General features: G+C 43.6%; 1 protein-coding gene across 1 annotated transcript; it reads right to left on the reverse strand.

The window, feature by feature from the left end:
• Positions 1–4,643: 4,643 nt before the first annotated feature.
• Positions 4,644–12,277, reverse strand: UBE2B (ubiquitin conjugating enzyme E2 B). Its single transcript, XM_064387969.1, has 6 exons — positions 12,147–12,277; positions 9,075–9,155; positions 8,335–8,360; positions 7,215–7,304; positions 5,981–6,069; positions 4,644–5,211 (listed from the first exon to the last, which is right to left on the reverse strand). The coding sequence occupies exons 1-6, from the start codon at positions 12,188–12,190 to the stop codon at positions 5,083–5,085; spliced, it is 459 nt and encodes a 152-aa protein (XP_064244039.1). The 5' UTR covers positions 12,191–12,277; the 3' UTR covers positions 4,644–5,082.
• Positions 12,278–14,606: the final 2,329 nt, after the last annotated feature.

The following is a 14,606-nucleotide window of genomic DNA, read 5'->3' on the forward strand; positions in this document are numbered from 1 at the left end:
CGCTATGTGCTTTGACCACATCATGAAAAAGGGCTCATTCTGGATGCTGAACAACATCCCCTGCCTGAGAGGAGCACGTTTGCTTTCTGGCAGGATACAGCTTTCACACAGACCACAGCAGACACAAGCATTAAGAATGGATTCACGCAGTCACGGAGGCTGAATGTTACCATTAGTGGGACAGTACCAAATACAGAAGATACCCTGTCTTAAAAATCTTTATTTTCAATGCAGAAACCGAGGATAATGACAAGAAACCTTTAGGGAATATCACAATTTCCATAGCTTGTGATGCTAATTACAGTCATTATCAGAAAGTCTAAAAAGTTCTGCCTTTTTTATTCTCTGCTCATGGTGGCTGAGCTATGAGATGAGCTCAAGGTGCAGTAACAATGCTAAGCAAAATCCTCCTCAAATCCTAAAGCCCATTTATTTTCAAACACTACCTAAAGTTTCTATAATAGCTCAAAAAGCTCTCTCCTATGTACATACACACACATAATCCAAGATAAATTATTTTCTAGAAGACTCATATCCTTTGAATGCACAGCAAATGCAGTGCAGCATCCAATTAATTGGGTTTGTTCATTGATTCTGCATATTTTGATTAGATTTAGCTCCTTTTCCTCTCACTTCTTTCACCATCATTACTACGAAGAGATTTCCAGAGATTACCTGTGAACATTCAAGTTCAACAAAACTGTCCACTTGCCTGCAATAACACAAATTCTTCGCTGGTCTTCTAGTTTTGGACTGGTTTTATCCCCAAAACTTTAATCAAATAAAAAGATCACCTCCTAAATAATTTACTGCTCTAGCTACAGGGTGTTCCTATGGCCCAAGGCTGGATCCAAGGATTTACACCACTTTACACTTCTAAGGAAGTTGGGTGTGCTGAGGAGGGCCTGTGATCCACTGTCAGCATGACAACACAGGACACGCACATTCTGTACCCTGCTGAAGCTCCTCCATTAGAAAGATGAACAAAATCAGGGAGAGGAGTTCAGATGATTGTTTTAATACTTAAACAACAAATTAAACAGAGTGCTGGAGCTGGCACTGCTCACACAAGTGCTGCCCACTCACCCAGAGTCTCTGGTCACTGTTTCCCACTCACGGTCCAACCAGCTTCTCACCATGGAGCCCCATCCCAAGCAGAGGTGGAGAACCTGCCTTGCCAACTCACACATTACAGCAGATTGCCTGCTGATTACACCTTTCCTCTTCCAGAAAACAATTCCAAACAAATAAGGCATAGTATTTGCCTGGGACAGCTTCCACAAACAGTAAAAACCTCAAATATAAAAACACAGGTTGGGAAGTCTGGCCGGATGAGAAGTCTCTTCCTCTCCTGGTGCATTTTTATACACATCAAAAGCTATTCTCACAGACTCTTGACAGGTTAAATGTGAAGTATTTAACTGTCTACATTATCCTACCTATTTTATTTTGAATATTTCAATGCCCCTGTAGTGATCAGGGAATCTTCCTTTCTTCCTGTAAATTTTTTATTAGGCACCTCCTAATCTCTAAATATTTAAAGCTTTATTTGTTTGACACACTGAATTAATTGACTATTAATACAAAACCTCCCACAAAGAAGCTGCAGATATAGTACCTCAAGCTGTGATTTCTTCACTTCTCACAGCCTAAGGCCTTGATTCTTCAATTACACACATTTATCTGTACTATGGTGAAGAATCCCAATGGGACGACTCACACTAGTGAAGTTAATCACATTTGTGAAGATCCACGTCCCATAGTTCTGGCTTGGGACTGCATTTGGATGAGACATCTTTAGGGAACTGAGATCTGAAGAAAGCAGCACGAGCAGTGCAGTGTTTGATTCTTCTTATGAATAATGTTAGTGTGATAAACCTGAGGGCAGAGGTGGTTTTATACCTGAAACTCAGACTGGGGAATGCCCAGGAATGGTTCACACCCACAGCCACCAATGGCTTCCTCACTGACACAACACCACTGCAAACCTGGATGCCTCTGTCTGTCCACCCATAAAATCATGGGAATGACATGGATATATAGGATAGAAACTCTGGGGTGAATCATTTAAAGACATCTCCACTGTGTTTTTCAATCTTCATATGAATCCAGTGGAAAAGAAGTGATTATGAACTGTTTAATATCAGTGAACAAAAGTCCCATGAGAAACTATAAATGCAAAACTCTTAACCCATCAGTCCTTCCTTAATTAATCCCACTGTCCTAGCAAGCTTAGTGCATTACATCTCCTAATACATTAAAAATCAAGCATCCCAGTACACTATTTAAGAAGGTAATTGTGACACAAAGTTTATTGTGACTACTGAGTGCTCTTGTGAATCAGTGCACTTGAATCTTTTTGTCATCACTCCTGCTCCTTGCTGAGGCTTTCATCTGTCCATTACTCACACTCCTGACCTGTTGTTTCACCACCCACACAGCTCCAGGGCAGCCTGCAGGGGCCCATGGACCAGATGGCCCCAAAAGAAGGGTGGTGGGAGCAGGGAGCAGTAAGGAACACACGGGCCTGAACAGTCAGTACATCTAAACCCACTGGAGATGCTGAACACGGGCATGTGAAGGCTCCAAGAGGAATCTGTGACCATGAGTGCTGCCAGCTCACACACATTGCATCCTTTACACCATGACCCCAGCCTGCTTCCTTCTGCCTGGTAATGTATCTGTTTTCCAGCAGCTTTCAGCAGATTTTAACCTGTGCTCTGTGATTGTTTCTGATGTGCATTGGTGGAGGGCTCACAGAGGCCACCCTTTCTCCCACAGCCCCTGGGGATGCACCAGCTGCTCCAGGATCCTGCCTGCAGAAGCAGCAGCACCTCTGTAGCAGTGTGTCCCCACAGGTCACCCAGGGCCTGGATTCTCACCAGTCCCACGTTCCCACGCCTGCAGAGTCAGCTCAAGTGTTACCATGGGAAATGTGGTGAGCAAGGGAATGCTCCTCCCCACCACACCCTGGGATACCTCACCTTTGTCTGAGGGACAGCAGGACAGTTTCCAGCCAGACTCTGCCAAGTGTAGGCTCCAAGTTCTGCCCTCTGCAGAGAATGCTCTTGGGCACCTTCAGAAACACTGTCCCTGAACAGTGTGGGTCCCAGCACAGGCAGCCTGCAGTGCCCATCATTAACTAAACCCCTTTCTGCACAAGTTTTATTTTTCACACATCCCAGAGACACAAAAACATGTTCTGAGTGTCATCAATCTATAACTGGACCACACTGGCTGTTCAGGAAAAAATCAAATTAATGTGAACGCTAATGAACAGCAAATCTCAGCTCATGCATGTGTCAAAGGACCAAAAATACTGAAAGAGGAGGCAAATTAAAAAAAAAAAAGTTTAGATTAATTCTTAAGACAAGGAATCTTTTCCATGTTATATTTATGAACAAAAAAATCTTTGCATTGATGTTTAAGCACATAGCACCACTTTGCCAGTGCTACTGTAACTTCACCACAACTAAAAGCAAATTGCATCCTTTGGAGCTTCTGTTATTAATCAGACACAAATTGAAAAATTCTTAAACACAAATTCAGCAATTCAAGGAAAGCAAACTGACTTAATGAGAGTAAAGTTACTACACAGCATTGATATCTTCTGAGCCTTTGTGCACTAATGCTTATCCAAGGCACAGCAGTTTGACTCCACAGGCTACTCACAGACTCTGCCTGGACAGTATTCTGAGTGCCATTTCCAAACTTGAGTGCTGCTCCTGGAAATCACAGACCTTGACAAGCAGGTGTGAGGTGTAAATTGATATTCTTGTTTCAGTGCATTGAGAATAACTTCTAGTAATGACTGCTGCAAATAAACACTTGCTTTTCTAGGTGAAATCAATTTCCATTGCTTTTTAGGCACCACTGAGCTGTATTTTGGTATGGGATTTGGGGAGTTTAATATATATGTAATGCTGGCTGGAATTATGAAAAGTTGTTACAATTTCAATACTGGTAGAAAAAAAAAATGGCTTAATTCTTTACTGTAGTCAGCTAGCCTGGTTTGAATAACAGAATACTGTAGAAATTACCACCACATCAACACTTAACAAAACAAATCCAAAGTGCTTCAAACTGTCAATTTAAGAACATGTGGAGCCTTTGGGATACAGACATGAGACCTGACCACATGGTACACAGTCCAGCTTTAAAGAGTAACTCCACTAAATCTGCAGACATGTTTTCTTTTGTTGGTGATTAATTTTTTCCCTACCCCCAAGGGAAACTAATGGGAAACCTCTTTAATTATTAGAAGATATTCAAAACTATATTACTGTATCACTATATGAATATAGAACATATTTAGATGACAATATTTTCAGGTTTGCAAAATACAATATTTCAGAAAAATAAAACTTATTCTAATATGTTCTCATCAAGCCTGGTCACCCAGGTTGTTTGCATCTCTGCTGCTGGTTTAAGGTGGGACCCCATTTGTAATTGGCAGCTACCAAAATGTCTCTTCCTCATACAACTGAGGACACTCAGAATCAGGTCAAGCTGTGGTGCTGGAGCAAAGACATGCCATGAAAACAGATAACATTGTGGATTAACTTTTCTGTTTGTAAAATGCAGGGTATCAACAGCACAGACAAAAAAATGAGACCTTGGAAAAAGAGAGTGAGAGCAGAATGTCTTGCACTAAGGTTATGTATTTAACAGTTTTACATGAAATATTCATATATAAAAACTTTTTAAGTGCTTTTCTCCAATTTAAAAATCTAAAGAATTCAAAAATAAGGCATTCAATATTTGAAAAAGTACAGATTTACAAAATGTGTATATTCTGTCATGAAAACTCCACACCAACATTATACACTTGGAAAAAAAATACAAACAGGATATATTACAAATTTATGTAGCAATAACTTAGTTCTTACCATGCAATAAAAAGGACATTAATTGAGATACACAAGCTTTTAGCTTCCCCTAAACTGGAGGGCTTAATTTTGTTTGCAAATGAGTTTTTATGCAAATTCATAGAACTGTGGCACTTGAAATTTCTGGTAGCCTTTCTATTGAGAGTTAAATTGTACATAATGATTATGAGGATGGAGAGTAACACAGCAGCTGTTACGAATCATTCCAACTTTGTTCGACAATAGCTGAAACTCTTTTCTCATATTCACGTTTGTTCTCCTGGTAAAGTTGTGCTGCCTGACTGTTTGCTGGACTGTTTGGATTGGGTTCATCAAGCAGAGACTGGAAAAAGGGGAAAATATAATGTGAGACAAACCAACACGTTTAAATTGAGAAAAAATCAACTTACTTTCAAGTCAAATGTGTTTCAGAGGCAGACACAACTCAGAATGGCCCAGTTAAAAAACCTAGTTAAACTCATAGTTAGGCACCCCTAATTATATTACTGACACTCAAATTACACCCTGCCTAAGTATCAGTGCTGCACACACTTGTAGCTTCACAAACCAGAGACAGTTTGTGCTAGTCAGCACTAGGGAGCCAACTGACTATTTGGTAATTACATTATACTGTCATTCAGGACTAAAGAGGGGCTAAGATGTCTCCTACAAAACACCACTGTAGAAAAATTAGAACAATCATACAAGAGCAAAGGAACTGTGCATTTCCACTGTGCCAGGCCATTTTTACTTATTCCAAGTAGTTCCTTTCAGCAATATTTTCCCTTTGAGGGCTTCACAGTAAAGTTAAATGTTTCAAACACGAGGCAAATTTCTGCATCTGATATCCTATCTTGAGTAAAAACAGTTAAAAATGAACACAAACCAGTAACTGCTTTCCCGTGCAAAAATATACTACGGCAGTTTCACAGCTTAGAATTAGTAATTATGTAGCTTCTTTGTCTTTATTTGATCTAAAAATACTGCTGAGCTCATAAGGATTTGAAGCTCCCCTTGGTACAGATACCTGGCTATCCCCATCACTGAGCTGTGAATTCTGGAATAGAGACCAACAACAACATAATTATTTGGTAAAACAGATACAAAGTTACCTGAATTGAAGTTAAAATAGATGAAACATCATACGTTGGACTCCAGCGATTCTGAAGAATATCTAAACATATGCTGCCATCTGCATACACTGCAAATACACACAGGTATCACTTAGAAACTGTCAGATTTATGGCACTGTTCAGGCAGAGTTATTGTTCCAATTCAGTCTGTGCTTAAATTAATGCTTTAGGAAACAGGACAGCAGTTTGTCTCACCATCTTCTGTGGCTTGACACATACTTTGAAGATTTATTACTGAAATTAACAGAACGCCTATGAGGGAAAGAAGGAATGTCTGAAGATCATGGCATTAGCACAGGAAGGGGCAGACTTGGTGTCCTGCTCCTCCAGCGTGACTGACCCACACTGTCACAGTGGAGAGCCTCCCAGGGAGCAGCAAGGCCTTGGTGCAGGATGGAGCCACTCACACAGCTCCTACCCCATTTTCACACACTCACTACGAGCAAGGCACAGTAGAAAATATGGAAAAGTGCCTGAAATCCTACTTCTGTCTGGATACCTATCAGTCTTAGGGAGCTCACATGAACCTGAGACTCACTGCTCAAACTTCTACACCCTTGTCTTCCAGCTTGTTCCCAACAAATTACAGACCTTGTGGCAGAGACAAATTGGCCTGCACAGTATGTGAGGTATGATTTCTACAGAGTAGAAGCAGGCAGGTTTTTTTCTGCACTCAGCAAAACCTACCAGTGCTGGGGGAAGCAGCACAGTGCTGCCCTCATCACTGAGATGGGGTCAGACACCTCCTCTGTGACTGAGCATCCTCATTTTCTTCCCTGTGCTAGTCCTGGTAGGCACAGAGCACCAGATGAAAGCAGGGACTTGGTGAAACCTCACCTGGCAGGAATAATGAACACTTGGCTCCAGCAGTTCCCTGCAGCTCATGCTGTGGCTGCAGACATGGCTGCTGTTAAATGGAAGGGGGCAGGAATCTGCAGCCAGAATTGCCTCTTTAAACCAACCTAAGTGCAGCTGCTGCTGCTGAAAATACTCACAGGCTTTGCTACTGAGGCTACATATTGATTACTAAGAGGCAGATAGCTGCTTCTTAACAGCATCATAACTCTCAATTTTTCATCAAGCAGTTCTGTCTTAGACATCTACTTAGGAGATGGCACTGAAGAGAGATTAAGCATTCTGGAGCTTCAGAGAATGCATGACCACGCTGTAATATTTAATGAGTATTACAGCTAAATAAAGATGGTTTACTCACCATTTGGATGGAACATTTTTGATAAAAACCTAACAGTTGGAGGCTTATTTGGATATTCTTCGGAAAATTCTATTACTAGTTTAAAAGTACCTGTCCAAACAAAGATAAATAAGATCAGATAACTAACAACAAAAAAACATATCCAGGAACATCGACAACAAATTAATTTGTGTGCTCCATGACCAGTATTTCTCCTCACCATTATCTAAAAAAACAACACTGAATTTGATTGCTTTTCATACATTTCAAGTGATAATGGAACTATGGAACTACTGCTTAGAGTAACAAACCAGCAGTAGTGGCTGGGTAGGAGCTTGGAGACTCACTGCATCCATGGCAAAGGCAGCCTTATCCAACATTATCCCACTTTTCCATGACCCAGGTAGGCTGGGTCCATGGACTTGGGTGACTTTAAGGTGTTTCATTAAGAAAGCATTGTGGTGCCAGCAAAGAAACACTGGAATTTCATAATCAGCAATCTCAGTCTTTGGAGCTCACAACTGATTCACTGAAAACCTTTGTTATGGATCAGTGAATAATTTACTGTAATTCCTCCAACACAACACAGAGAAAATCCCATCTGCTGCCAATTACTGCAATAATACTATAATTATTAAACTCATTATTCCTCATATGCCTGAGGGAGGGTCATTACACACCAGCTTTCATGTTTATGTACAAATCTGGGATTCCCTCAACCTCACTGAGTTCTATACTGAGAACACCTCAAGGTTTTTCACCTGTTCTTCATTAGGAGAACAGTGATGAATCAAACATGCCAAAAAGATGAAACAAGGAAAGCTCCTATTGAGCTCAGCTAAAGAGATGTGCAAGCACACCTGGCAGTGTCAGGCCAATAAGCCCTGCTAACAGCTCTTGGGGGTGTGTATGAAACACCCCTGACAGAAGCATTGCTTCCTGGCTTTCTAACCAACCATGAGCCAGCGTGAGGAGACACTGCTTGGATCAAGATACATATTTTTATAGCCCTCACTGCTTCACTTACTTGGTTTGTTTCAAATTATACACAGATAGCATCTATTATTTTTCAAAAGCAGAACAATGTTAGTACTGGCAACATTTATTAGAATGACAAAGGATGCAAAAGTTAGCAACTTACCATCTTCAAAAGGTGTCCCTTCTGGCCTGAAAGGTTTTAAAAAGAAACTCCAGTTAAAAGTGATCATTATGTACTTCCATGCAGGCACAATAAATGTGTATTTTCTTTCTCATCCTCTCCAAGATATAGGCAGAAGCAAAAATTTAAATTATTAGAGAAGGATCCATAGGTAACCTCTGTATCTAAGACATGTCCCACAGTCACCTGCTGTTTGGGATATCTACTTTATCATCATCCCAAACAATACATATGCCTTTAGGTGACAAGTTTGGAACAAATGAGCAGATTATTAGCAAGCACACTTCAGTGTTATGAAAGGATACTAAATCACAAGTCACCTCCTCTTGCACAGAATATTTAACTTCCCAGACAGAGTCTGTACCTTGTCCTACTAGGATTCAATCCAGTCACTAATACATCTGGATTTAATGGCTGAGAACATGTGGCACTTATGTACTTTAAAGAAGAATTCTGCTTTTTCATAATACAGTATAACCTATTATTAAGCCACGTGTAAGCTTTATTCAACAAAAAAGCTGAACAAATTTAAAATTTAACTTTTTTCCCTCCCTGTTACTTAACCATTCCCCGTTAACTGTGAAAAGAGATTTTTACCTTGGCCATTTTTTTAAAGTTTACTGACTTTACACACATGAAACAAGAGAATAACTAAAAACAAACACCAGGTTGTCATACTTAGCCCTCTAATACTGAATTTCATAGTAACCAAAAACTCTTACCCAAATATAACTGCATTCCATTGCATTATGTTATTCTCAGATGGTGCACCACTGACACCCACAGGAGGGTCTTCTTGCAATCTAAGAATTAGAAAGACATAGAAAGACAAGTCATATATGTGAAATACTTCCACCTGCAGATATAATTTACCAGTAATATCCACATTTTATAAATATTTTCTCATTCCAGAATCAGAGAATACCCAAAGCATTACATGGAGATTATCAGCATTCTGAAAGACAGACCTACAAGGCAACGCACATCAAGATTTTCTCATGTTTTACACTGAGTCACAAGGGCACAAGAGGTCTGATTAAGTGTTCAGGGAGCAAAGGATTAACTGTAAGAATAACTCACAGCACCACGGACAGCTGGGATTTATGGTGCTACACTGTGAACTATGAGAGAGCAACTGCTGCTGGCTGCCACAGCGGAGAGGAGAACAAGCTGCAGCCACAAGCAAGAGCTGCAATCCAGGCAGTGGCACACACACAGAGCACTCTTGCTGGGACTCAAGGCAAGGGAGCAGCAGGGGAGCTTTTCCTGCACACCCACATCTGTGTGTGACAAGTGGCTAAATTTGGCATAAGCCTATTTTGACTGACAAGCTGATTGTTTCAAAAGGGAGCAAAGGGGAAACCTGTGTGCTGCTACTCCCCCTTACCAGCCTCACAAATGTGTTTATCTCTAAAGCAATTACGGGAACATTTAAAATTATTTTTAGTTCCTTAATCCTTGGACTAGGGAAAGCATGTTACTCACTAAAAGCTTCACAAACTTGAACCAGAAATATGCATACTGCAGCCAAAGGGCAGGATCCAAACGCCCCCCTCTGCCCATCACGGACCCATCTAAAGGATCACAAGACCCTGACAAATGTCCACCAGCAGGCCCCAAACAATGCACCTGCCCAAACCCCCTCAGTGACAGCTCCTACTGCCCTCACCTGTTTTACCTCCAGAGTTATGCAAGAATAAGGAAAATGCAGTGACTGCCCCTGTGTCACAAACAACTCTTGAGTGTTACCATGAGGTTTGATAATATCACAGCACACTTATAAACAAGTCACCACAAAAACCTCTGCAGACCAAGGGACAAATTCTAACTAAATGCCACATGCAGATTTTTTGAGAGCTGCCAGCAGCACAGCCAGGCAATCCTCCCTGCACTTGCACTGCCTCAGCCCGGGGTAACACCATGTGCTGTCCAAGGATGCTGAGCAGTGGCGCTGCCCTACAGAGCCCCTTTAAACTCTGTGTTTACATCTCTGCTCTCCGAGCACACACAGTGCAGACAGCTGAGTATCAACAGCATAAACCACCTACTATTTTGGTCAGGGAAAGCAGGAACAGGACTGCTTGCTGCGTGACAGCCAGGCTGCAGGCCAGCAGCAGTGCCTGACAAATGCATCTGGGAGATGACTCTGGTTTTTAGATCAACTTCAAAGCACGTGTGCACCCTGCTTGTCACAGGGTCTAACTACAGAACGGATCTGGCAAGGACTGCAAATAGGACTAATCCTCAAAGTCCTAAACAGCAGGGAAAATGTGGCTTGAGTACTCCTTTTTTATCAGCAAAGTAAACAAATAATCTTTTATTTCTTTTGGTTTACTCGAACAAATTAGAGGAGGTAAGAAATCGGCTGAACACTTCTCTCTTGACTGCTCCTGACAATCACAGTATGCAAAAGCAGTTTATATTTAATGAAGTCAATCAGCGTTCACAGCACACTGTCTCTTATTTCAGTATGAAGTACAAGTAACAAAAGAAACAAATACATAACTTGCAGCACAAAAGAGCAGAGTAAAAACAAAAATTGACATGAAAAAGTTACATAAGTTTTGGAATATCAAAGTTGCTATATATATGACCAGTGGATTTGATTTACATTGTGTACTTGGTTATATTTTTCCACAGCTTTAGAGTCTTCTCTCCAGCCTTAACTTCAAAATTATATTAAATCAATACTTGTAGGAACATAAAGGCATAAATTCTGATTGCAATCTTGAAAAACTGAGGTAGTGAGCCTGAAAAAAAATCACTGGTTCATCTGTGCAAGCAAATACAATAAAAAGTCTGAATATCCTGTTTTGATTTGAACAGGAATCAAGCAACACCCACTTAACAAACACCAACACTCACCCAGCAGCAGGGGAGGGCTCCACTTCCCAAAAACCTCCTCCTGCTTCTAGATTCGCGAATCAGGCTTTTGTCGCTGCTGCTTTGCGTGTAACCACGTAAAGCAACTACAATACACGTCAAGTGTTTACTGATGTGCTTTCAGGGCCTGGTGTAACACAGCTATGCTAAAAAAAGAGACGCTATCAGAGCTGACTCACCTCCAAGTACTCCGGAGCGACCCAGCCTGGAGAACTCTTACTGTACATCCTACAAGGAAACCTCCCACCCTTTTCCACGCTCTGTTCTAAGTATGTTTACGTGTCAGACTGGAAATAATTTATTCCAGAGTCAGTGGTTCAGCCATTAACATTTAAAAGAGTGCAACTAATAACTGCTCCTTTAGCAGCTCGCGTATATTGCACAAGATTCCCCACGATCGCAAACTTTAAACACAGTATCACATGATTGTGCATAAAAACATTGAAGGCCGTTTGGGCTCCTATTACACACAGACGACGCGTTCGCCAATTCTTAGCGCTTCCTTTTCAGGTGAGTATCACAACAAACTAATTTTCAGAGAGACCCAACAAGACTGGAACGCTCCGAACTCCGCCGGAGCCATTGCAAAGCCGGAGCCTGCGGGTTCCGGGCGGCAGGGCACGGGCACGGGCACGGGCACGGGCACGGGCACGGGCACGGCAGGGCACCGACACGGCACGGCCCTGGCACGGCACGGCGCCCGCAGCCCCGCCAGCCCGGCGCCCCGTCACCCGCTCCGCAGCTCCGCTCCAGCTCCGCTCCTCACACGCCCCCCGCCGTCGGCGCCCGGGCGAGGCGGCTCGAACAAAGCCAACAGCCCGGCGGGACCCCGCGCTCCCCCGGCGGTGCCCCCGCTCGCCCCTGCCCTGCCCTGCCCGGGGGGCTCGGTGCCGGGCCCGGGCCCCGCTCACCTCTTGAAGTCGCGCATCAGGCGGCGGCGCGCCGGGGTGGACATGGCGGAGCGCGGCGCCGCCTCCCGCCCGCGCTCGCTGCGCGCCCGCACAAACAACCCGCAATGGCGGCTCCGCGCGCGGGGCGGGGCCCGCGCCGACCGCACCACTGCCACGGCGCGGGGGGGGGGGCGGGACCGTACCATCGCGCCGCGCGGGGGGGAGGCGGTCCGCGGAGTTTGGGAACAGACAGCGGGAAAGGGTTGGGAGAGAGCCGGGACAGGGTCCGGGAAAGGACTGGGAGAGAGCCGGGACTGGGTCCGGAAAGGGTCGGGAGAGAGCCGGGACTGGGTCCGGGAAAGGACTGGGAGAGAGCCGGGACTGGGTCCGGGAAAGGACTGGGAGAGAGCCGGGACTGGGTCCGGAAAGGGTCGGGACTGGGTCCGGGAGAGCCCGGGACTGAGCCGGGACTGGTCCGGGACATTGCCCGGGAGAGCCCGGGACCGGTCCGGGACATTGCCCGGTGCCCCCGCAGTGCCGGCCCGGGCCCGGCCGGGCAGCAGCAGCGCTGCCGGCCGCTCTCGGAGCGTTTCGTCCCGCCCGTGGGCCAGGTGGGATTTTCTCCTTGCCAGACGCTCCAGCTCGCTGTGATTTAGCTGAACTTGTGCAAAGTACACAAACAGTTACGCGTGGTCCGGTTACAAGGTTGAACATTTAGGTTCTTCTGTGTTGTGTATTCAGCCCACTCCCACTATTTGCAGTAACTGGATGTCTTAAAAATTTAGTTCTTATCAAATTTTAATTAGGGATAATGGTCCATTTTGCCATCTGGGTCCCTCAGCATTTCAAATTCCCTATAAATACAGACTGATGTCCTGGCTCTCAGCCCTTTTTAAAAATCCCATTACTCCACAGACAGAGCAGGTCTCTTTGAAGTCGTGACCCAGTTCTTACATGCAGTCTTGGAAGTTGTCCCTGAACTTGGATTTGTGTGGTTTCATGTGCCTCCCTGCCTTTCTTTCAGATGATTTTAAGGAGGTCAAAACATCGTGGGACTCGTGATGAAATGACAGAAACAAACACTGTCTGCGTCCCTGCCCATTCCCTTTGCCTCCAGCCATCCGGGGGTGGAACAGCACCGACCCAGGGTTTGACAGCACAAACCTCACCGCTGCCTTTTCACTGCCAGTGCCAGCCCTGCTGCAGCAGCACCACCGGCTGGGTCGTTTAGAAGAGGAATTTGTGTTTCACACGGGATGGGATTTAACTCTGCAAGGATTTACTCACACCACTTTAATCCAATGTCCCACCTTAGTGCAAATAGATGCCAAAAGTGAGGAATTCAAGCTTTTCCAAAAGGCTTGGTAATAGGGAACTGTAATACCCCAGCCACTACAACATTATTCCCCACACTAGTGAGGAATGGCTCCTGACAAGCAATCCCCTCCTCTGGACTCTCCTCCTCCTCCTCCCACCACACACTTTCCCATTTTTCATTCCACTGCTCCTTTACCTTTATCCAGATTTTATTTTGCTCCTGTTAGCCCGGAAGGCAGAAAGCAATCTGTACAAACCAGTGCAAGCTTGGACCTGTGCACAAAATGAAGGTCACTTAACAGCTTTAATTAATTCAGTATTAGCAGGCACTGCCTCAGAGCCCAGACAGGGCATCCCCTGTCCCCAGGGCAGCTCTCTGCCCTTTGAAGCCCAAGTCACCCGTGCAGGGAAATAAACAAAAACTGAACACCAGCACCAAGCTGGAGTTGAATCTGAAACCCTTTGGTATTTCCACCTGGCTTGGGAACTTTTCAGCAATATCTCATCAGGGACAATATTTCTTCTCCTCTGACACCACCGGGGAACAGTGTATTGATGTTATCTAATGGAATATTTTAATCCTACCTGGCAGTAACAGGTGTAGCTGGTAGTTTTAAAAATAAATTAAAAGCTTTTTTTTTTCCTCCTCTGAAGAACTAGATGCCATTTCTGTTCTGTTGATTGCATGGCACATATATGTTTTAAAATTAATACATCCCAAACTACTTAAAAAAAAATCAGTCCCAACTAACAATAAAAGATAGGCTCTGGCCTTGCAAAGGTGGTTTAATATGTCTCAAAATGAAATCTGCACTAAATATCCACTTTAGATTTGTATCTGCTGATAATTATTTCCAGTACTTCCTTGCTTAATGAACTAAAATGCATCACTGCCATTGTAAAGTCACTATGGGCATTTTAGTTCAAATGTTTTCAATTTATCATGTACTTGTAACCCACTGACTTCCAGAGATGAGTGGAAACAACAATTTCAATAGTAACTTTGTCATTTGGTTCCTGGAGAGGTTTTTTTTCTGTGCAACCATTAAAGCTATCCACGGTAACAGTGCTTCAAACACTTGTAAAAATCCTTACAGTCTGTGGTCTAGAAGAGAAAGTAATGTGTTCCTTCTTGAGTAATACTGGGATGGATATAACAACTCC

Source organism: Passer domesticus, chromosome 13 (assembly GCF_036417665.1).
Source record: "Passer domesticus isolate bPasDom1 chromosome 13, bPasDom1.hap1, whole genome shotgun sequence".
NCBI lineage: Eukaryota > Metazoa > Chordata > Aves > Passeriformes > Passeridae > Passer > Passer domesticus.

What these genes read in the sequence shown, in the direction of transcription:
- UBE2B (XM_064387969.1), bottom strand. Translation starts at nt 12,190, where the DNA reads ATGTCCACCCCGGCGCGCCGCCGCCTGATGCGCGACTTCAAGAG. An exon ending in CTGATGCGCGACTTCAAGAG is followed by an intron (nt 9,156 to 12,146) that starts GTGAGCGGGGCC and finishes TCTAATTCTTAG; the next exon opens with ATTGCAAGAAGACCCTCCTG. An exon ending in TGGAATGCAGTTATATTTGG is followed by an intron (nt 8,361 to 9,074) that starts GTAAGAGTTTTT and finishes AAAACCTTTCAG; the next exon opens with GCCAGAAGGGACACCTTTTG.